Raw genomic sequence first — 16897 nt, 5'->3', positions numbered from 1 at the left:
CTGAATGTGGTGAAAGACCTCGAGAAGCATCAGAAGGGAACCGTCCCATCTAACTACCAACCGATAACCTGTCTCTGTACAACATGGAAGCTCCTGAGAAGCACCATAGCAGCTAAGATCGACGGGCATATGGCTGCAAACATGAGCAAGGAAAGAGAGGAAGGATGGCCAGAATTGAATGGACCGATCTGCCAGACCAATAAAGGGGATATCCAGAGTACCTTGATCCCACAGGTTAGTAGAAACCACGAGGCTGTAAGGAAGACAACCACAACCAAATGCCTCCAGAGAGTGAAGTCAGTGAACCGAAGAGGGCAACAGTGGTAGATGTGGCAGTACCAGCTGAAAGAAAGAAGACGGAAAGGTTGAGGAGCACCAGGGGTTGAAGAAACAGCTGGAACAGATATGGAGGGTTCAAGCTAATGTGGTTCTCATAGTAGTAGGACAACTTTTGGCGATAACCTCCAAACTTGGAGAGTGGCTGCAGCAGATCCCAGGAACAGCTGCAGTTGAGCTCGTCACATTAAAAGTGCACTTTTTGATTAATGCAGATGAATCACTTTGTAAGATGATTCGCGTTTTAAGATAACACTTATATTTTCAGCCTTTTATTTCGATAATTATTTCCCGTCAATACTTGTTTTTGTTGCTTCATAACTTCACCCTTTGTCAACTTTAACCTCACTAAAACAAAAAAATATGACAATAAGGACAAAATATATGACTGCTTATTCTTTTATGCACATGGTCTTTCTCGCGGAAGCCTTTTCCACTGGGTGGGCAACAAGGTTTGTCTTTACATGCACAAACTGAACTCAATTTTGTTTTTTAAATGTACCCTGAAACATTTTCTGCAAACTTCTGCAGCGTCCCTGTTTACCGTGAGCCAGTGAAGCCATTCAGACCCGTTGAAGTATCACGGCAGATTAAAGTTCTCCAGAAGTGAAGTAGGGTAAAATTAGTTGTATATAAGACCAGGAGGGGAAAAAAAAAAGAAAAAAAAAAGCCTAAATCCTGCCTATCTTTGGACATGAGACCAGGGCCACCCATTCCAGTAAACTGCAGTTGGAACTGAGCGCCGGTGCTCGGTGCTCCCAGAGAGGGGCCACGCTGACCCCATTACACCAGCAGATATCTTAAATGTTTGCACATGTGGACCGCGATGCTGTTTGCAGCCGTTGAGCTGCTTAGCAGGCCCCCAAATGCCCTCAGGGACACTTCTTTCTTTCTCTCCCTTCTCCCTCCCTCCTCTGCTTCCCCCCTCTCTCGCGCTCCATCATTATCGCCCACATGCTTTTGCTGAGACATCCTGAGTGAAACAGCCCGGCGTCCTCGATGGCTATCACATGTTCCTCCTGAGGAGGGAGGCAGACATCTTGAAGAGAAACGGGTGTGCAGGCCGAGCTCTTTTTCTCAGCGCTTCCTTTTCAGTGACTACATTAAAGTTTTAAAATGTCACCAAAAAACACAATGCATAGAACCTCATTATGCTGGAAAGCCCTCTGAAATGGTTTTAGAGAAGTGAACTTATTAACTTCATGAATTGTTTCAATAAACATGATGAATTTCAGTTAGGGGCTTAACATCTGGACAGTTTTCTAGTCAAGCTGCTGTGGGTTTAGACAGCAGTGAGACCTTCTTTAATGCATCAACTCACATTTTCTCAAAACCTCCATATATTCATATGATGCTTTTTTTTTTGTCGTGACTCCGAAGAGCATCACCTTAAAATGCTACACTGCGTCTGTGGGAGGGGTTTTTATAACCAGTGGTGTTTCTCGTCTGTCTGTAAACATAGCATGCAATAAGATTCTGCTCGATAAATGTCACCGTCAACTTGAACTCTGGATTGTAGCCTTCAGTCATGAACTCGGTAATGAGCCAGTTTGGAGAACGTTAGAAGAGTGAAGAGTCCTTGGCAGGTCCGCGGAGGTTTGCAGTAGAATGAAACTCGTGTGGTGTAGGACACACAGGGGGCCACACAGGCCTCCTCTTTAGGGGCTCCGTACTCGAAAGCTAAAATTAAGCGTCAGACTCGCATGTGGTTTCACTGTTTTCTCTCGTTTTATTGGAGGCGGAAGGTAAGACACACATTTCACTTTAGTTTTCTCACAGACCTGGCCATCCTTCAGTATCTACAAAGTCGTACATGTTAGAAACAGTTATTTTAAAAAACAAAATAGAAATAAAAATGTACAACATACACTTGATATATATAATATAATTTCTGCTCTTTGTTTTTACAGAGGTAAAAATACTAAGCGTAAAAAAATGGTTCTAATTCAATAATACAGGGAGTTGTTTCTTTACTTTTTTTCAATTTAAATACACATGGAGATAAAGAGGATGCGTTCAGGCACTTGTAAATGGCTCTGACTTTTGAGAACTCACTCAAACACCAGACGAGACATAATGCGGAGACACACACACACACACACACGCGCACGTGACCGTGTGCATGCACGCGCACACTCTTTCCAATCTGATTGGTCCCGTCCTTGATTCATCACATGAGATTCTACTGGAAAGGAGTCTGCATGTGATGGCGTATTCGGCTGATCCCAGTAGCTTTGGATCAAGGAGCAGGAGACGGTGGGTGGACGGGATGTGACACACACTCACACGCACACAAACCAAGGACGAACAAACTGGTACACAGGACAGGATGCATGAAACGGATAGAACCAGGGAAGGAAAAAGGACATCCTCGGTCGCCCTGTAGTTGCACTACAGTAAGTGACATTTCCTTCGCAAAACAATTGGGGATGGATGTTTGTTTCCGAGATTTCAGCTGTTTTTCAGACTCCTGATCTTTTCCAGTGGGATCAAACTGATGTCCAGCCCCCCCCCTCTCTTTTTTTTTTCTTTCTTCTTCTTTTATTTTCAAAAAGCTTATTGTGTCCTCAGTCACATCCCTGATGGTGCCGACACCACCCACACTTGGACGAAGCAGGAAAAGCTTCTGAGCAGGTTGTCGGTTCAGTGTTTTGGTGTCTGTGTTTGCTCCGCTCACATAGGCCCGTAGGAGAGCTCAACGCCTCCATTCATAACCTGAATTTGTACATCAGCAATCCCACCGAGACCCTTATTAAGCATCTGACTTTATTCCTACAGTGTGCATGATGATGAACCAAATCGGGCAGGGAGAGGAAAAAAATGCTGCAGGACTGAGAAGGAACAGCACACACCAGTCACATGTGGTCAGAGCTGCAGGTCCCTCATGCTAATCTTCCATTTCTACAAACATTTTGGCTGAGAAGGAATAATCTTGACATTCTGGAAAGCAGTTGGCATTAAGTTAGCATCTTTTGAAGTTTCTTTTTGTATGCAATCAATTTTCTAGCCAATGCAAACTAGGCTCTCCTAACACTAACCAACACAGACGATTCAATTTTTTTTAACCAATGATAATGTTGTCTTTCCTTGGACTTATTTAACATTTGACCATGTCTGCAATCATTCATGTCCATCTGATGGTTAACTGAAGTAGAATTGATGAAACTAAATGATTAAAAATGTTGGATCAGGTCTTGCAGGATTTAAATATCTAAAATCAAAAAATGTTTACTCATAAAAGTATCCTAAAATTGGTGTTTTTTGTTGGCATTTTAAATCTTTAAGACATGACACAGTGGTTAGCTTTGCTGCTTGTGGTTCAGTTTGGTTATTATGTGACTATCAAGTATCTGAAGTTGTATATGGGGGTTGATTGTCCAGGGTGCAGGTTGCACAGCATATAGAAAAAGTTGGATGAATAGACACAGTTCTCAACCAATATAAATCCTTGATGATTCATCGGGCTGTTTACTTCTCCCATATGTGACCAGTGGGCTCCAGTGGAAAGGGATGTGTTAACAGGGAGGGTGATTGTACGTCGCAGGCAAACTAGAGTTTATAGTTTACGCACTTAACAAGCATTTTAGGTGTTCTTTATTCATTACAAAAATAGTTCAAAACCAAGTTTAAAAGAGTGTGTTTGAGGCTGATTGCTTGGAGCGATAACCGTGCTCACGTTAGACATCTTCACCGAGACGGGCGGCGTGAGTCCGGAGTGAGACTCCCAACGTTTTTAAGGCATACGGGCACCGATTTTTAAACGGTATCCGATTGATCTTTCAGTTCTCGCTGAGGTTCTGCGAAGAACCGAGGGAATCAAGGGCCTTAAAAATCTCACACCGCTTTAAGAGTGCGTTAAGTGGAATCATGACTCGGTGGGCTCCTGGTTTAAGCGATCACATTTCAGGCACTGTTTGAAATAACGTGAAAGGAGCAGGGAGACGGACGCGAGCGTATCACAGTCCGAGCTGAGGCACCGTCTCCTTCCGAGTGAATTACAACCCAGCACCTTTTGTTTAGTTGTTTTTTTGTTTAGGTTTTTTTTGCTGGTAGATCAATTCGGTGAGAAAATAAATAGGATAATAACATGAATCTTTGGGATATTAGAAGATTAAGATGAGTACCACGCTTGTTTCAGTGAACAAAGAAGATGCTGATGGTGGAGAGCTATGGCGACTATATACACGAGCTTCACTACAAGCTGCAGTACAGACAACAGAAGGCCTCGGCGCTCATACACCAGGGGTGTCTAGTCCTGGTCCCGGGGGGCCCGCGGCCTGCACGTTTCAGGTAGTTCTCTGCCGACACACACCGAGAGGCTCCTCACTAGGATTTTGAGGAGTTTGGCGATGACATAATTGTTCAAATCCAAGCAGGAAGACACATGAAACACGAAGGAAAGGGACCCCCAAGGACCAGGTTTGGACACCGCAGACACACCATTCACACGTACACAAACTCACTCACATGCGCAAAGAGGTGTAGTGTCTGACTTGTGTAGCTGGAGTTGAGCGGGCCTGATATTGGAATATAAACAAAATGGCCTCGCATACATCAAAGAAGAGAGAGAGAGAGAGAGAGAGAGAGAGAGAGAGAGAGAGAGAGAGAGAGAGAGAGAGAGAGAGAGAGAGAGAGAGAGAGAGAGAGAGAGAGAGAGAGAGAGAGAGAGAGAGAGAGAGAGAGAGAGAGAGAGAGAGAGAGAGAGAGAGAGAGAGAGAGAGAGAGAGAGAGAGAGAGAGAGAGAGAGAGAGAGAGCAAAAAGAAGAAAATTCAAGTTCTTTGACGCTGAGTCAGTGTACAAATATAACAATATAAAGTACCTGCATATGTGATACATGACATATAGGTCAGCTATATAAAAGGCCCCCTGAAAAAAGAGTGCTCTCTCACTAGAAACAGAGCATGAAATGGCCACATGGAGAGCCGAGAGAACTGTCTGCCGTAAGGGGGAGCTTATCTTCCCAGGCCGTTCAGAAAATGCACCAACAGTTGTTTTTTTCTTTTTTCTTTTTGGCTTATTTCAGTGTCTGGAATTTGTAGAGAAACCCAGAGAAACCAAGGCAAGAAAAGTGAGCAGCCACGGCCACTTGTCCGTCCTGTGTGTTTCCCCCCCATCCTTCCCTTTCCCTGTGCTTGCGTTGGATTTAGTTTTTTTGTGTGTGTTTTTCCTCCACCGAGAGGCTTCTGAGCGTCTCCTGCTCAGCTCAAGGCCTTGTGTCTGCCGCCGCAGCAGCCGCACTGCAGCCCCATCCGGTGGCAGGCGTGGAGGGGCGGGTAGAGGCACAGGCAGGGCGCCACCAACGACAAGCCGAGCAGAGCTAACCAGCGCGTGCCGAAGCGGCCTCCACCGCTGCCCTCGCTGCCCCCGTCACAGGAGCAGGGGTCCGAGTAGTCCCCCTCTGGGTCGGACATGCAGTGGTAGAGCATGGTGTCTGCCAGCCACATGCAGCTGACCCGTCGGATGCACGCCCGCACGGGGTCCGGAGCGTCCTGGCACCGGCCTCTCCGGTTGTCCGAGATGTAGAAGGCCTCGCCGCAGTGCTCACACTGAGCACGCTCCATTCCGTCATCTTTCCGCCCCTTGCCACCGTTGGTCGACGGGGAGGAGCTCGGGAGAAAAGAGCGCGGCTGGGTGGAGACCACCGAGGAGAAGCCGTGGCGGTATGAGCCGCCGTGGCCCTTATTGGTCAAGGGTCCGAGGGCGGGGTCAGAGTCTGAGGGCGACAGCGCCGGTGCCAGAGGGTAGGTGTAATCGTGCTTCTGTGACTCTGTCTTGGCGAAGTGGACGTACGACTCTGCGTCGTCCATTTGGATGAATTTGTCACGCACGGTGGCGTGGCGATAGTCCTCGTATCCGGTGAGCCATGACCGATCTGACAGACGTCCGTGATGGCGTTCAGTGGCGCGCTCCCAGCTGCGCTCCCGAGGGTTGATGCGGACGATTTCCTCGTCCTCGAAGGTGACATGGCGGGGAATCCGAGACAGCGGCTGAAAAAAACACAGAATGAAAGTCAAACTTGCAAATCAGTAAGAAATGACAGCGACACTTTCCCCGGTCCCTTGCTTGGCATCACTGCCGTGCGACCACGCGTCTCACCTGGTCTAGGTAGTAGTGGTCTGAGAGGCGGTAGGTGTCGTGGACGTCGCGGCGATGTCCCAGCATGCACTTGTGTCTGTGCGGAAGGGGCGAGGACTCGAGTGGCTGCAGCGAGCTCTCCAGCTTCTGGGAGGAGTTGGATGAGCTGTCTGTGGTGTTCTGAGGGGACAAACAAACACAGGATGCAGGCTGAAACGTTGTGCTCCGATTGGACAGGCCAAGCAAACAGGGCCAGAAGGATGCTGTGATTGGACAAACAAAAACAGGAAGCCTCGGCGCGGCGCTGATTGGGAAAAACAGGAAGCTCTGTTTCGCAAGCCACTTGATCTGCGTTGGGATGGACGTACGTGAGGTAAACTTTTAGTTAGAACATCTGGTCCAGAGCATCAAGCAGCGGTCACAGAGACAAACAGTAAATTATGCTCCGATCGGCCAATATATAACAGCTTTAAAAGACATGTTTCTTATAGTGGTATCAATTGGCAAAAGTACACATATTTACAACACACCTAATAAGGTGCAAACCGTATCATTTTTTTCCTATCCCAGAAAAATTACCATATTTTTCAGACTGCAAGTTACACTTGAACATTAGTGGTATCTGTCAAGAAAATGTCACGAAGAATTAAAAGAAAAAAACAAATAAAAGTTGCATGAGACACACACATTTTTCTACCATTTATTTTGCAACAATATATATATATATATATATATATATATATATATATATATATATATATATATATATATATATATATATATATATATATATATATATATATATATATAAAAAATCTATCAAGATTATTCTGTTTGACATCAGACTAAAGAATATAAGACATTTTTAGCAAAGCAAAGCATTTCAGATCTCATTCCCGGCAGGTTTCCGCAGTGGAAACAGAAAGTCTTGGTATTCAATAATGCAGCGTGACCATTTTTAAATGTACCAATTTGTGCCGCATTATTATTTTCAATCAACTGTTTCAGTGAGAGTTGAAGCTGTAATGCAATATAAAGATGGCCAATGGCAGCAGGAAGACTGTGCTGCAGGAGGGGGCAGTCACAGTCGATTTGTGGCTTTTGAAATGTGTAAAAGATGGTAAAATGTGTAAAAAGTACAAGGAGGTAATTTATGATATTGATTCTATGCATTTTGATATTGCATTCAGGACCAACAACTAGTTTACCAAAGCAAAGCTGGACCAAGATTCCTGGTGGGATTCATTGTTTTTGTGCAGCTGTAATATAACAAACACAGAATATATACGATGTTTTTTAAATGCGAGCAGTTTCTTCTGGAAGGAGAACATTCATCACAAAGGATGAATTGAATATTAATGTGAGACATCAGACCTGTTGAAACGTCCATGAGCAAAACAAGCCATTCATGATTTTACACTCAAAAACTAAAAGACAAGAAATAGTGGTGGGGAAAGGCATCGCCCTGAGCTGCAGGCTTTTCCTGCCGCTCTCCGGGACCCACCAGGAGAAGCCTGCCCAACATTTTGAAAGCTTGGCTGGTAGCATGCCAAGTGATCGTCAAACTGTTGAGGCTTTACCTCCAAAATTACAAAAGAAAACAAAAAAAACAAGCCTAAAACTAATGCTACAAATGATCTGCCAGTTATATGACCCAGATCTGGTGTGTGTCTGTCTGTCTGTCTGCTGAAGCTATCCCTATTATATCCTGCTCCCCACATGGATGCCGCCATGCCGAGAATTTCCCCCAGCTTTCTTACAAAGCCCTCAGAGCAGCCGGCCAAAAATAACATAACATGCTGCCTCCGCTCCAGGCCCCGCCCCCTGCCCCCCTGGAGAAGCCATTACTGGGGGGCTGATACAGTTTAAAACCGGTCCGAATCTGGCCTCCATGGCTGCATCTAATTCAAAACACAGACCAGACTTTTCTGGTGCAAGACCAAACTGCACAAGCGGACACGGAGACAAAGGAGGAGCTGAGGGGGAAAGAGTTTATACTTGTGGACATCCTCTGTCTATATATTCTGGTCCAAGGCTGGACAGAGGGCATTTCGAGTTATTTTCTGACACAAAACATGTCCCGACTCAAAGCTCGGGAGGATTCATCCTTCAACAGGCCCGTCTCGCTCACTTGGGATGAGCCAAGAATTGCTTCAATAGCTTTCACTCCCCCCTGTTGTGAGCGAGCCAAAATAGAGACGGCGAGGAGATGTGCTGAAGGGAGCGACAGAGGAAGGGTTGGGTTAAGTTTAGGTTTGGCGAACGAGGAATAATTTAGGGAAGTATGTCCATCCTTGTCACCCCCACCCTCCTCCTCCGCAGTCCTCCCAGCTATCCGCCCCTGTCCCCCGAACGGCTGTAAATCTGCAGCAGCATTTCCCCCTGTCCACGACTGCCTGCCTCGCAAGCCCTGCCGCCACCGCCGCTAACTTTAGGAAAGGTCATTAACGCGAGCTGAGAGGGACACAAGCGGAGCTGAAACCATCAGTCAGAATTCAAACTCGATGCTGTTAAACTTTTCTAGAAAGCTGTCAGAATACTGAAGAACAGGGCGCGAAGTGGGTTGGCCTGCAGGATGACTTTTGAGTGGATAAATTACAAAAAGGGCTTTTTTTGTTCTCGTTTCATAGTGCCTGCTGTTCAAAATTTAAACACTAGGGGTCACACAGTTTCAGTGTAGATGCCAGAGCACAAAGCTGAGACCCAGAACCAAACTGCAGCAGGGAAATCTTACCAAGTTGCCTTATTACAAACGAAATAGCACAATAGTGGAAATTTAAGAGAGTACTTACTTTTCCAGAGAAAAAAACTACTTCTAATGCAAATATTTTGAGGAGGCATCCATATATTTTGTAGATGAACTCAGAGAAAAAACATAATCATACTATGTTTTTATTGGTTTGGCCCTTTTGAGCTCAGACTTTGCTGCGTGAAGCATTTGGGCTGAAATAAGTTCTATTTGGTGACCTCTTTAAACTTCCATGTGGCACGCACAGATCCACAGATCCACAGATTACAATGCAATATAGGTCAGGTTTCCCACGGAAACTGTAGCATTTCGTCCAACTCTGAATAAAATCTGAAATTAATCTCAAAAAAATTTAATGTCATAAACATTATTCCAAGACAATTGAATTTTTCTGCTGCTGCTGTGGGATCATTAAAATATTTTCCAACACTTTTCCAGGCTGTTGCTGACTCACATTTTTAGTTATTTTTATACATTGATCAATCAGTCAATCAATCCATAACTTAACGCTGCAACTTGAAGTCGACATACACACACCTAAACTCACCATATACACTATTGCGCTCACGTTTGAAGAGTTAAAAATGAAATTGTACAATCAGGGATTTGTTTAGAAATCTGTTCCTAAATACAATAGCAGTTTTCTTCAGCATAAAGGGGACGGATGCTCTTGGAAGTTATTGCATTTGCTGCAGAGAGCACTGAACTCAACATCATTGAGTCCCACTAACTAAAGCTCTGTCTGTGGACTGTTGTGCGTAAAAGAGTGTGTGAATGTGACCAACAGTGCAAAGTGAAAGTTTGGTGCATGAGTGAAGGCCACCAGTGAAGTCTGCGCCATCCTTTTTCAAATAATGTACTTTGGCAAGTAAAAGCGTCAAGACGTGCTGCCCTGAACGCGTCCATGTTCCTGAAAACCCGCTGCTTCGTTTCCGCGGTTGCTCCACCCTCTAACAGCCCCCCTGGCCCGGCCCTCCCCTCCCCCCCTCCCCTCCCCTCCCCATGTGTTTGTGTGCGTCTCTGTGGTGGCTGTACACTCCCAGCAGAGTACCTATTAGTCTTGGCCCTTACAGACAGCTCGAGTCAAAGATGAACCACGAGGCACTTCCTCTCGTAAATCACCGGCTCTGCGCTAAGCTGGGAAACAGCTGCTTGCTGCTAGTTTGGTGGCTGCTCTCTTTTTCAAGCGGGGCGGGGGGACGGGAGGCGGAGGGGGTCACCAGGAGAGAGGGGAGTTGGTGGGACACAGGAAGTGACCTTGTGACCCTGCCTGCCGGTCCTGGTGTCGGATTACAGCGGCGCAGGGAGGTGGTGGTGGCTCTCCATGCTAACTTAAGGTAGAGAGGCCCCGACACACACAAACGCACACATTTCATGCAGTGGGGCAGGTATACATGACAGGGAAGGACTACTAAGTGAAATCTTGGATGAAGAATAGCAGCACCCTTCAGATTGCACTTTCAGCCTTCACATTTCAATCAGGAATAAATCGTATGCGAGAGTTTGACGACAGTCGAGTCCATTTCCAAGAAGCCACCGAGACAAAAGCAGGTCTAAAACAACGCTGGCGGCGGCACTGGAAGGAGGCGTGTTGTTTAAAGTACTGGAAAGACATGAAATTCGATCCACGAAGTCCAGGTTCAGTGTGTTTAAGGCTTCATCAGTTGCCAAAAAGCTGCACAACAGTTTGTAACTCTCACAGGCAGGATTTTACAACTCTGGAAAAGTTATCACTGCAGGAATTACTTGATCTGCTGTTGCAGGAATTTCAAAGTATACAGCAGGACAGTAGTGTGCACCTCACACCGGATTCTGAGAGGACTGATGAAAGGTGCTTCTGCCATCTCATAACCTTACTAAGTAATCTTTAAAACACGAGACAGACAGTCCCCGTGGCTCACTGTAGGGGGCAGTGCTGAGCACACAGACCAAATTTTGTCCTCGATTTGGTGCAAACTCATAGATTCACTCTATAATGTATTATTGAAATGAGAACATTTTAATGAAGATCCTCTATTTAAATCAGCTTTTCTACACGACTGCATGTACATGTATTTAAGATGTCTAGATATTTGTGAATCGTCTCCAGCCTACATGGCCGAGAGTTGTATATCGCAATACTCACTTTTACAAAAGAGTGATTTTTAGCACAGGAAGGTTAAACTCATCTGCGCTCACAACATGGACAACTCAGAGTTCATCAGCATGGCGAAATTACACAGTTACGTTGATTTCATTGAAGGATGCATGAAACCATATCCAGACAAGGTCCAACTGGCAAACGCCAAAAACTGGTATGAGTACTTAATAATTAAAGTCAGGTTGATGAACATTTCTACTTATTTTCTATTAGATAAATGGTACAATTGAAATTGTGTTATTGTGCAAGGATTGGATCCGATACCATGTTGTGGTATCAGTATAACTTCAACACTGTCTTCAGGGAGAAAAAGATTATAAATGTTAATTGATCCACAGGAAAATATACTGCTTAATGCAGTATGCAGGTAAATGCAGGCTGACCTCTCAAGAGGGTTCGCAGCCGTTTGATATAATGAACCAATAGTCAGGAGGAAGAGGCTTACGGTAAAGACGTCATCGTCTCCCAGCTCGCCTTCGTTCTGGAGTGCTGTCGAGGAGGTGGTGGATCCTACAGAGGAGAAAAGTAACATCATCTTCAGCCTGTATACACATCTGAGATGCACAAACAAATAATAGTTTTTGAGATGATCTCAAACATAAAGTGTTACATTTTCTGTTTTTACATTTGGGATTTACAGTCCAAGCTAAGCACAAAAAGGACATGTATGTTTTGTATTTTTTTGTTTGTTTTAATAATGCTTCTTTGCAATGAATCTGATACGATTGGAAATCATACTTATTTCAATGTCATGTTGTACCGGGTTCTGGAACATGCATTTGTGGGATGAGCAACAGATCTGACCATGTGAGCTGCAATCTACTTTGCCATTTGACTTTCGAATCGTATATCAGATTATGGCTTTCATGTTTTTGTTGTTTTGTAGTTGATGTGGGTTTGTTGGGGAATACACTCCTCTAAATTCTGTTTTAAATAACCCTGAACCTGTTGTTTTGTGTCATTCAGAATATACCATTAAACTAAAAGATAAAATACTGTATATTTCAAGTTTTCCTGCCAAGACTGTGACACGAGTAGTAAAATAAACACCAGAAAAGACATCCGGAAAGTAGTTGTTCGAGTTGAACCCTGTCAACCCTTATCAAAATGTCAAGAAATGCATATTTGTCTACATGCTTTCCCTTCATTCATGTCATCGCCAGGACTAACAGGTTAGACCTGTGTAGTGCTTTCAACCTCGTTGCACACAGCTACTACTGAGGATCTCATTCATGAATTTGTCCTGTGTTTATATATTTACGGGTTTCTGAGTACCGCCGGTAGACGAGGCGCCGGACCAGCTCTCTGTGTAAAGAGTCCGATCCTCTAGATCTGATGAGTGTTGCCTAAACAAGTGTTCAGAGGGGACTATTTAAGCCGGTGACGATGAGAGTCGCACAGCTTTACACTGCTTTTGTCACAACGTCTTACGCCGCTTCCTCAGCCGACCGAGCAGCTCCGAAGCCAACTACTAAACAGTCACGCCCATTAACAGCTGCTCTTCTTCTATAATCTGGGCTCTTGTTACTAAGCTCGCTAACATTTTGTGGCTACGATCAAAGCCCGGCGGATAATGTTAAATTCATTGGCTACGGTAACCTCGAAATAACCTTTTAGGTAATTGAGAGACATGCGCCGAACATTTCACGACCATCAAAGGATCAAAAAGAGATTTTTCCATAAGTTGTACTCTGACTTTTATTAATGTTTAATAAAAAGGTGCAGTTCCATTTCCCCGTAAATTAAAGTAATCAAAGTGTTAATGAATAACTTTGAACAATTGAAGCATTAGTCTTTAGTTTTCTTTAGTCGCTTCTTTGTGCAGCTTGTTGAGTGAAATTTCTTTTCTGCGTAAATGTTGCAGTTTGATATTGAACACATTAGATTTTTTTGAGGAGATTTTATGCAGCATATACATCACTGTGTATAACAAGTTGCTGTAATCAAATTATAGGACAAAATGTCTCCAGCAGGTATTTAACTTCACCATGTTGGAACATATATTATATTTTTTATTAAAACATGAAGCATTTCAGAACCTTATCAGTCTTATCCTGGACGACAACACAATACTAAGAAGCACATTTTTTTTACATGGATGGAAAAGTCATCAGATTTATTGCTATACGATTTAATTGTGTTACATTTTCAGCTGCATTCATCCATCTACTGTTGTTCATTTTCATCCGTGATGTTAGATCAGTTATGTATTTTATATTTTTTCCTTATTCTTTTTGGTCCATTTTACTCATTAGTTGTTTCCTATGATTTATTTATATGTTCTATAATTTCATCTTAGTACATAATCTCATGTGTTTCCTTCTCGGTTGTCTCCGTTGCCAACACAGTCTGGCGATAATACCAACATATTGTGGCTGGTGAGGGATTGTTGTATGGTTATTAAAATAGTATTACTTAATGTAAAACATTTTCTGGACAAATCCAAGATTTATTTATTTTTTTTCTTGTAGCACAATACGAAGCTCATCGGAGAAATGTCAGCTCAAACTTGTGACTGTGTGAGGTAATTTGCAGGTACCTTGTAGCAGCTGCTTTCATATTTATACTCGCGGTGAGTTTCACTGGAGTGTGAGTGGCATGTTTCACATCTACATCAGATTTATCTGAGCACGTTTTTGAATAATCACCTTCAGCCAGGTCCTCTATGGCTTTCCGTACCCCCCTGTCGAAAGCTCTGGCATCAGCTGGACTCTGGAAAGACAGGCCGCACCTCCTGTCCTCCACCTTCCAGTGGTGAAACGTGGGTGTCGCTATGGTGTAAACCAGATCTTTCCTCAGCGGACAGTCCAGGATCACCTGTGTGTCCGACACACACAGCACACACAGGAAGTCATTCCCCCCACCTGCTCCCGTCTGGAAATGAACCACTTATAGCCTCAGTGTTCATTTTACCTGTTTGTCACGCAGCCGCTCACCCCGGATGAGGAACTGGGAGCTGCCAGAGCCCGACATGGGCGTCAGCTCTGTCGGCAGGAAGCGACACACTCCCACCCTGGTCAGAGCGCCCCCGTCCTGGGCCAGCCAGCCACCGCTCGAGTCGTCCCGCGTCATCACCACCGCTTTCACACGCACGATGTAGCTGTCACTGGATCAAAAAGAAGAAAGAGGAATTATCAACGCGGCATCTCAAAAGTTCATGTTTCATACATGTACACAGGCTTTGATGAAGATGTGTCAACGTAAACTGAAAACATGGAGCATCAGTAATCCGATTAAACACAGATAAGATTGTACTACCGATCTGATGGGAGGAGTCACTTGAATGTCGACCATGTAAATGGCAGATCACTTCTTTGCACTAAAACAAAATAGAATTTGGAATTGTGGTCGTTCATGTCGTTAAGTTGTCATTTTACTGATCCAGCCCATCTTACATGAAACCGGACTGGAAGTGGCTCTTGTACTCGGGTGGATTTGACCACCACAGTGGAGACAAATCCATCTTCAATACTGGCTTCCAGGTAAAGCTGAATGTGGGGTCGTGTTTGAACGTTACGCACAGCCATGGCATTATGGGATGAATCCACTGACTGACTCAGGTTAGTTAAGTTAGTGACGTTTGAATGAGTTATTAGGTTAAAAACTGAAATAATGAAAACATAAAATCCCTTTTATTTGAGAAAAAGAAAAAGGATGTCTGTGTTCAAATGCAAGGAGAAAAAGATATAACTACTCAAAATAACACATATTCAAGTAAAGTAAAAAAAAACAAAACAAGACCCTCGCTGCAAACTGAAGCAATTTCAATCTTTAGGTTACCGTTTTCAGACTATTAAAATTTATCACACTTTTTACACATGGCAAGCACAAGCAGCCAACTAATATCCAATAATGAAAAATAACAAGTCTGACAATCCCTGACAAAACCCTCAGTATTATTGTCCCATGTCACCTAACATTTATTACCGATAAACAGTGCAGTGATACTTTGGATGAGCAAAGAGAGCAGCGGCACAGGAAAGCACAGGATGTTTCAATCGTCAACCCTTTGGACAACAAAATACCAGAGAAAGAACCACTTCCTTCCATAATAAAACCCAAAACTAAGAAAAAAAAACAATAGTAGCCACTTGTGGCTTATAGACCTATATATATATTTTTTTTTAAAGTTAATCTATGAGGTGTGTGTGATGATTTTGACTGGAGGACAAAATAAAATTCCTGAACTATATAAAATATAATTCGGGGACACGCTGTTTTCCTCGAGCAGCCAACAAACATTTCATGTAGACTTCTGCGTGTGAAAACTGACAAACTTGAAAATTTGTCTTAATGTGCATTAATGCCACAGCAGTTTATTATAGAGCTGAACTCACACTCAGGCAGACTGTTAGAGGGCGGCACAAGTCACGACTTCGCCTGGTCCTTGCTGTGCTCGTGTGGGAGGTGTTGCACCAGGACAAGTCAGCATTAACGCGCACACACACACACACACACACACACACACACACACACACACACACACACACACACACACACACACACACACACACACACACACACACACACACACACACACACACACACACACACACACACACACACACACCGCTTGGCAGTGGTTTCTTACTGGAAACTTCCTCCATGAGAGGAGATGGGAGATGATCGCTACACAAGACCACAAAGAACTCAACCTACAGCAAATTTATGATTTCTGAGGAATTGCCATATCTCTTCACCATTAAAACCAAATGTATGAACCATTTATTCATAATGCACAATGGTTTGGCCGTCAGGGCAAAACATTCGTAGCCAGAAGTTTGCAGTTTTGATTCTCACTGCTGGGGGATCTCCAAGAGAGCCTTAAGGACACAGCTGAAACACATTACGCCTCCTTAACACAGCAACTTTAGAGTACTTTAAGCTCTAATTTGGCAACGAAACTTGTCTCAAAACAAAATATATAGATTAACCACCATAGCGAATTATTAAACGTGCAAGGAGTTATGAAAATCACTGTGTCGCTGTACATTCAAAATCAAATGAACTTTAAATAAACAGCATTTCAAGAGAACCAGGTCAAAAAAGGGGAAAAGCAAAAGTCAAAATTTAACTACGAGGCAACATTCTGACATTTTCTTTCACTTTATGAACACAAACAGAACGATATCAGGTTCTGAAACCATTTCTGGTCATATGGCAATACTGATGAAAGGATCGGAAAGGTGGAAGGTGGGCTCTGCACTGCTGAACATATCTGACTGGATAACTTCTCGTCATAATAAAAAAAAAAACTACACAGATGTTGTCTGCATTGTGGTTTGATGAAATGGAAGACTGTGTCTGCTGTTTTGGATCCGTCTTGCTTGGAGGGTGCGCCACCTTTTCCAATGTTGTCTTAATGAACCCGTTTAGGATGCTGTGAAGCTATTGTATGGTGTCAAAGTCGCATCAGTTTGAACTGTCTTAACAGTGTTTGTCTTTTTTTCCATTCCGCAAAAGTTCTTCATACACATGAAATCACCCAAAATGCTGTAGTATTCACACCAGACCTGTAGTGTTGCTGTAATGCCATGAGAGAGAAGAACACATGAAGCATACGCATAAAACTTGTACGTATAATGTTTTTACAATG

At 43.8% G+C, this 16897-nt stretch overlaps 1 protein-coding gene across 1 annotated transcript in view; it reads right to left on the bottom strand.

The window, feature by feature from the left end:
- Positions 1–5068: 5068 nt before the first annotated feature.
- Positions 5069–16897, bottom strand: part of spred2b (sprouty related EVH1 domain containing 2b) — a 29644-nt gene continuing 17815 nt past the window's right edge. Inside the window, exons 2-6 of the mRNA XM_080508105.1 lie at positions 14215–14407; positions 13950–14118; positions 11747–11811; positions 6434–6592; positions 5069–6324 (exon numbers count right to left, since the gene is read on the bottom strand). Coding sequence (XP_080364231.1) covers positions 5536–6324; positions 6434–6592; positions 11747–11811; positions 13950–14118; positions 14215–14407 — 1375 coding nt within the window. The 3' untranslated portion in view covers positions 5069–5535. The remainder of the gene's footprint in view (positions 6325–6433; positions 6593–11746; positions 11812–13949; positions 14119–14214; positions 14408–16897) is intronic.

The sequence above is a fragment of the Blennius ocellaris genome, assembly GCF_963422515.1.
Source record: "Blennius ocellaris genome assembly, chromosome: 13".
Classification (NCBI taxonomy): Eukaryota; Metazoa; Chordata; class Actinopteri; order Blenniiformes; family Blenniidae; genus Blennius; species Blennius ocellaris.
Note: the sequence above shows the minus strand (reverse complement) of the source record. Positions and strands in the feature narration are given on the sequence as shown.